General features: G+C 41.2%; 1 protein-coding gene across 1 annotated transcript; it reads left to right on the top strand.

The window, feature by feature from the left end:
• The first annotated feature begins 540 nt into the window (after positions 1–540).
• On the top strand, positions 541–3,426 carry LOC133306087 (transport inhibitor response 1-like protein). The gene is made up of 3 exons (XM_061506361.1): positions 541–1,622; positions 1,709–2,213; positions 2,297–3,426. The coding sequence occupies exons 1-3, from the start codon at positions 985–987 to the stop codon at positions 3,050–3,052; spliced, it is 1,899 nt and encodes a 632-aa protein (XP_061362345.1). The 5' UTR covers positions 541–984; the 3' UTR covers positions 3,053–3,426.
• The last annotated feature ends 3,389 nt before the right edge of the window (positions 3,427–6,815 follow it).

Raw genomic sequence — 6,815 nt, 5'->3', positions numbered from 1 at the left:
TATAAATTTGACTACCGCAACGGAAATTGATGATAAACTTGGTAAGTGGTGGTCCAGTCAATTCTAAAAGTGGTCCATGGTCTTCAATATATAATGTGAGTTGTTAGGACTTGGTTTGTTCAAAATATTAGTTGGTGTAAAGCAATTTGAGCATATGCAATTATGATTTGTTTTTTATTGCTGAGAATTATGAGTACGGTATTGTTTTTCAATTCAAAAGAAAACCGATAGATATATTCGTAGAAAATTATGACTAGGAGTATACTCATACGAAAGTTGAGTATATACTGTGACATTGATAGTTCAGTTTTTGGCTTTTGGAAAGTTTGAGAGAAGAAATCTAATCCTTGCATAAATAACTCAAAATGAAGGGCTAATCCAGAAACTTAACATTATAAATCGGAAAAAACTGTAATAAGTTGAGAAATTACCAAATGAAACAACATAAAAAAAAAAAAAAGAGGGGGAAAAAGAAGTACAAAAGCAATGAAAGGAAAGGGAAACCAAAATCTCTCAAATAATGAATGAGAAGAAGAGAGAGAGGGAGAGAGAGATTTGGATATTTGTGATGAAAGAGAGAGAGAGCATAGAGAATCCCAATGCTAAAGCTGAGAGACACAGACAGCAGAGTTTACTGTTGTCACTCCCTGGCCCTGTTATGTGACCAATTAAACTAATCCTTACTCTCTAACACACACACACTCTCTCCCTCTCTTTCCCATCTTCCATTATCATATCATTTCCAACTTCACTCTCTTTCTCTCTCTCTCTCTCTCTCTCTTTACACATGCTTTCCAATTCCTGTACCAGTTCCAACCTCTATCTTACTAACACTCCCATTTTCCCTCACACCCCACAAATCCAATAACCCACCAAGACCCAATAACCAATCAAAGATTCCATCTTTTTGAATCGAAAGCCACAGTTCCCAGATCACCCAACAAAAAAATTAAAAAATTAAAATTAAAAGAATCATCGAAATAGATGAGAGAGAACCATCCTTCAACAAACTCCGAAGACGATCACCGATCGTCTCTTCTGGATCTCGCGAGGGCAGAAATCACCGAATCGTCTTCTTCGTCCTCGTCCTCCTCCTCCAAGACCCGAACCTGCACCGGGTTACCGGGTACTGGTTCCGGGTCGGGTCCCATGGAGTTCCAGGCTCCGTTCCCGGACCAGGTCCTAGAGAACGTACTGGAAAACGTGCTCCATTTCCTCTCGTCGCGGCGCGACCGCAACGCCGCGTCATTGGTGTGCCGCTCGTGGTACCGTGCGGAGGCACTCACCCGATCCGAACTCTTCATCGGGAACTGCTACGCGGTGTCGCCTCGCCGCGCCACCGCCAGGTTCAGCCGTGTCCGGTCCGTTACCGTGAAGGGCAAGCCGCGGTTCGCGGACTTCGATCTGATGCCGGCCGATTGGGGGGCCCACTTTTCGCCGTGGGGCGCCGCCTTAGCTCAGGCCTACCCTGGGCTTGAGAAGCTCCACCTGAAACGCATGTCCGTCACCGACGACGACCTCGCCCTCGTCGCCGCCTCCTTCTCCGGTTTCCGGGAACTTGTCCTCGTTTGCTGCGAAGGGTTCGGCACCCGTGGACTCGCCGCCGTTGCCGGCAAGTGCAGGTATGAATGCCTTTGTCATTGGATCTTGAGACTAGGAAGAATCTTTATCTGAATTTATACCTTTTTTTTTATTTTTGTTGGTTCAGATTGCTGAGGGTGCTTGAAGTTGTGGAATCTGTGGTTGAGGTTTATGATGATGATCATGAAGTGGATTGGATATCATGTTTTCCTGAGAGTGAAACTCATTTGGAGTCTCTTGTTTTTGATTGTGTTGAGAGTCCTGTTAATTTCGCTGCGTTGGAGGGGCTTGTGGGTAGGTCACCTTGCTTGAAGAAGCTTAGGTTGAATCGTTATGTATCCATGTCTCAGCTATACCGGTTAATGCTTCGAGCTCCACAGCTCACGCATCTTGGAACAGGTTCCTTCAGTGCTACTGAGGGTGATCAGGAACAACCAGATTATGCATCTGCGTTTGCAGCTTGCAGATCCTTGGTTTGTTTATCTGGATTCAGGGATATTTGGGCTGATTACCTTCCTGCTATTTATCCGGTCTGCGCGAATCTCACATCCTTGAATTTAAGCTATGCTGATGTTAATGCCCTTCAGCTGAAGTCGATTATATGCCACTGTCATAAACTACAGATATTATGGGTATGTGTTTGTGTTTGGCTGCATTGTAAAGGAAAGGGATCAGGATTTTAAAAGGTTAATAATGTTCTGCTTTTATTTTGCAGGTCCTTGATTCAATAGGTGATGAAGGCCTTCAGGCCGTGGCTGCAACTTGCAAAGATTTACGCGAGCTACGTGTTTTCCCTGTGAACACACGGGAAGAGTCTGAAGGTCCGGTCTCTGAAGTAGGCTTTGAAGCAATTTCTCAGGGTTGTAGGAGATTGGAATCAATTTTGTTTTTCTGCCAAAGAATGACAAATGCTGCTGTGGTAGCTATGTCAAAGAACTGCCCGGATCTTGTGGTGTTTCGTCTCTGTATAATTGGGCAGTATCGACCCGATCCTGTGACTCAAGAACCCATGGATGAGGGTTTTGGTGCCATTGTTATGAATTGCAAGAAGCTCACTCGGCTTGCTATGTCTGGTTTGCTGACTGATCGAGTTTTTGAATACATTGGGAGGTATGGGAAATTGGTTAGGACACTGTCAGTTGCCTTTGCTGGAGACACTGACCTGGGGCTTAAATATGTGCTAGAAGGATGCCCTAATATGCAAAAGCTTGAAATCAGGGATAGTCCGTTTGGGGATGGAGCTTTGCGAGCTGGTTTGCATCATTATTACAACATGAGATTCCTCTGGATGTCATCGTGTAAATTGACGCGTCAAGCTTGCCAAGAAGTTGCAAGAGCATTGCCCCACCTAGTTTTGGAAGTGATCAACAGTGAAGCGGCTGCAGTTGATGATATTGAGATATTGTACATGTATCGGTCTCTTGACGGGCCACGAGATGATGCTCCAAAAGTTGTTACCATCCTGCATTAGTTTTCTTAATTAAAGAAGTTTTTAGCTTTTTCCAATGGTGGCTGTTGAATTAAATATGATAGAGCGGGGGATTTTAAATAAACCTGCCAGAAGATTTATGCTATCCATGGGAAACAAAGTTAAGCTAACAACTCCTGTTCTTGGTGTGGGCTGCTGTGATGGCAGGCCATAAAGATGCTATTCTGGAGGGAAACATTTCTCCATTTGGCCTTGTTTATGTTAGAGGACCCAGGTTTCGGATTTGGAATAGAGAATTAGGGAGGGTTAAGGGGGAGGATGAAGTCATACAGGTGTTGGACCATTCAATGTTGTTGTATCATCACAGCTTAAGTTTATGTATTTTCCCTTTTATATTCATTTTATCATAACGGAAAACAGCCAGAGGGGGGGGGGGGGGGGGGGGGGAGTAGAGATTACTGAAGCTGCTCTGGAGATTGGTTAGCAATTGTTATTTCATATCCTTGATCAAATAGATGGTGTACATTGAGAGCAGATTCAGAAGGAAGGATCAAAACAGAAGGTTTGTAGAGGTGATGTCCTCAAACTTTTCCACCATACAATACCAGTAGAGAAGCAAAAAAGTATTCCCTTTGTAAGCAAGTTAGTCTGTTTATTTGTATTCAAATGATAGTTAATTTAAGATGTAGGTGGAGAGAATCCAATCCCCAGACTGATATGAACATATCTCTGTCTGCCTAATCTCAATGTTTTTATTTTTTCTCAGATGTGTTGCTGTAGCATTTGATTGTTGAATTTATTGTTATTGTTAGGAATTGTGAGATGGTTAATAAATGTCAGAATATGCATGGACCATATAATGTCTTATGTCTTTCGTTTTCTGAATGTGGAGTGATCGACAGAGATACCTATTAATTATGTGTGGAAAGTGTTTTTCAAGTACACGTTGCAGGACCCCCTTTCTCCCCGTGGGGTTCCGATATAACATGCTGTGAGGATCCCTTTTATGAGAAAAAGAGGGGTGTTTGATGGTCCTGATCGTCTATCATCATATCATATCCTTGTGAGGAGCCTGCGGGCTCTTTCAATTGCTCAGGAACCTCATACAAGCCATCTTAAGTCACATGCCTATTTGGTTTTATAGAGGGAATGAGCTAAACTTTATTAGCTAGTCTGAAGAATTTCATTCTGCGTTGAATATATATATTATTATGCTGATGTATATGTATGTATTAAAATATATATGGCTTCCATAGGATGTGAGGGGACCAATAATTTGATGACTGGTCTCCCCTCCTTCGTTTGCGTTATAAAGCGTCCAAGTCCACTATGGGACTATCTCTCTCATTATTAGGAGATAAATCTATCTCACTGTCTTGTTGGTATTCAATCTGGCATGAGGCAGAATGGTAAAAGCAAACTAAACATCAAAGTGGGATCTGACTGTGCAAATAAGTGATGGGAAGCAAAGCTTGGCTTTCTTTTTTGTCTATCCATTTGCTGGTGCAGCAAGTGGACCAAACCCAATGGTATCCGCTTCCCACTTGCCCCCTTGCAATTCGCCATTTTCCCTTCTCTTCCCATGTCTCTGACGCTCACCATGTATCATGAATCAGATTTGCTTTGGTGAGAGGATAAGAAGAGGCTTGTGCAGGAGCACTGAACGGAGAGAATAAAGGAACACTCGGTTCTCATTACTTGGCTTGGCTTATCCATATCGCTCATGGTGGGTATAGTCCCCTCATTGCCATTAAAACAGTTGTCATTGCCTTTTAACCATGTCCTTTTTCTGTTTGCCTTTGGTTCTTCTTTACGTGTATCATCACTGTCCCCTAGGAAAAAAGAAACAATAAGCAAAAACAAATTCATAATGACCTAGCACAACTATGATTCTTTTCCACTGCATCACTTGTTTCAACTAGAATCGTCGGATATGTTTGAATGACCATTTTGATGGTTCTGTCTTACCTACTGGCCAGACCGCAGACCAAGTCCATCGCTTTTTGATTAAATCTCCATCACATTTCATGGTCCTGAATGAATAAGGGATCAGCACAAAACCAGAACCCAACCAAGTTTTCACGGATAAACTTTCAGTGATAGTGCACCCACTAAAATTAGAAATACGACCCACCTAACTCGTGTCATTTAATTCATTTTTAATGCAAGGAAACTCCATGTGTTTTTAATTTTAAGGGGGTATCCTCCAAAATCTACGAGATTTTTACACGCATTATACTGTTTACTAAGCATGTATACTATACGCGCTGATTATTTCAGCAATAATTATGATGAATTGCAGTTCTAAAAAGTTGATTCTTTGGGCTAGTTGGTGAAGATCCATCTGGGGTTTGGCCCACTACTTGATCATTTGAGTATGTGAGCCACGTGTAGGATACTGGGGTTGGGATACATTAATGCCTTTGTGCACATTAAGATATTATATAATCATGCATTTTTCAATGATATCATGGTTGATAAAATAATGGTGGAGAGCCAGAATGCAGAATCTAACGTACAAAATTACAAACAAGGAAGCCAACAACTAGTTGGCAGTGGTAGTGGGTGGTGTTGGTGCCTTGGTGGGAGAAGGAAAAATATAATAGGTAGTTGAAGCTAAAAGGGTTTTAGGTTTTCACAACTTTAGTCTGTTAAGTGTTAAGCACATTCCATAGCTGATCTCAGCACGAGGTCAACCACTAAAGTATGTGTCCTGTGCTATGCCACTGGATTAAGCTTCTTCACTTGCAAGTATCTTATCTCTAATTAATTAATTAATTAATCACGCATTCTTTCTGAGCACTATTTCCAGGATTGATCTTCGCCTTTTCCCAAGTGAACCTGTTTCTCATTTTATAAGTTATGGACCATATCACAATGGCAACTTTAGAGGAAAGTTGTGTGAATTTTCATGTGCAACGCAAACGAGTCATGCAACGCAGAGAGTTTTATAAATGGGGTATTATACAGTATCATTTCATTTCCTGAAGTTCAAATTTGTGCTTATGGTTAATTCCTAATATATTAGATTTGCTCACAACGGAATTTTTGTTTTGGACTGAGTTGTCAACTTGTCATCATGAATTAATATGGTTTTATCTGGTTTAAAATCTTTTTTAAAGATTTCTTTAGCCATTGATTTTCCCTTCGAACCTACCACATCCATACAAAATGTCCAAATGCACGAATAGTCCAGCCAGTAAGTACATATAGTCGTATATTGTCCATTGAAGGGATGAGACATGCACTAATAATAAATGGTTCTTGTCCATAAATCACCCATAATACACTAGTCAAGTCAGATTGTCGGAATCTCTTTAGATAAGTTGCTCATTTTAGCCCCTCAAAAGTTTAATCATAATACAGATAGCCATTAAAGAAAAAGTTTTCAAAAGAGAGAAAGTAGCATCATCCCTTGCCTCAGTATCTTTGTCCATTCCTAAACAGGATTTGAAAACTTTGGAAGATGTGCGTTTGTGCGTGTGCAATACTTTTTAGTTTTTACAATATGATCTTTACTTTTCCATTCCCCTTATTAACTCTTCTTTCTTTCCCCCCACATTACATATATATAGTACATGCATACACAAAAAGTAAACAAATTCTAGCCTTAAGAATGCCATCAGGACTCCTCAACTTGATGGACGTGGGGGGGCCACTCCCTTGTACAAAATTGACAAATGGGTCATCCATAATAGGTGGTTGCTCTAAGTCTTAGGCCCCGATGTGGACATCATGGTATGTCACATTGTTCTTCAAATGGAACCAGGAGAACTTGTTATACCCCAATACTTATAACAATGAA

The sequence above is a fragment of the Gastrolobium bilobum genome, unplaced genomic scaffold (genome assembly GCF_033153095.1).
Source record: "Gastrolobium bilobum isolate Gb01-03AN ecotype WA unplaced genomic scaffold, APGP_CSIRO_Gbil_v1 utg50351, whole genome shotgun sequence".
NCBI classification, from domain to species: Eukaryota; Viridiplantae; Streptophyta; class Magnoliopsida; order Fabales; family Fabaceae; genus Gastrolobium; species Gastrolobium bilobum.
This window is presented reverse-complemented; position numbering and strand designations above follow the sequence as displayed.

Coding starts and splice junctions, on each gene's coding strand:
- LOC133306087 (XM_061506361.1), top strand. CDS start 985: ATGAGAGAGAACCATCCTTCAACAAACTCCGAAGACGATCACCGATCG. Junction 1,623..1,708: donor GCCGTTGCCGGCAAGTGCAG/GTATGAATGCCT, acceptor TTGTTGGTTCAG/ATTGCTGAGGGTGCTTGAAG. Junction 2,214..2,296: donor ATAAACTACAGATATTATGG/GTATGTGTTTGT, acceptor TTTATTTTGCAG/GTCCTTGATTCAATAGGTGA.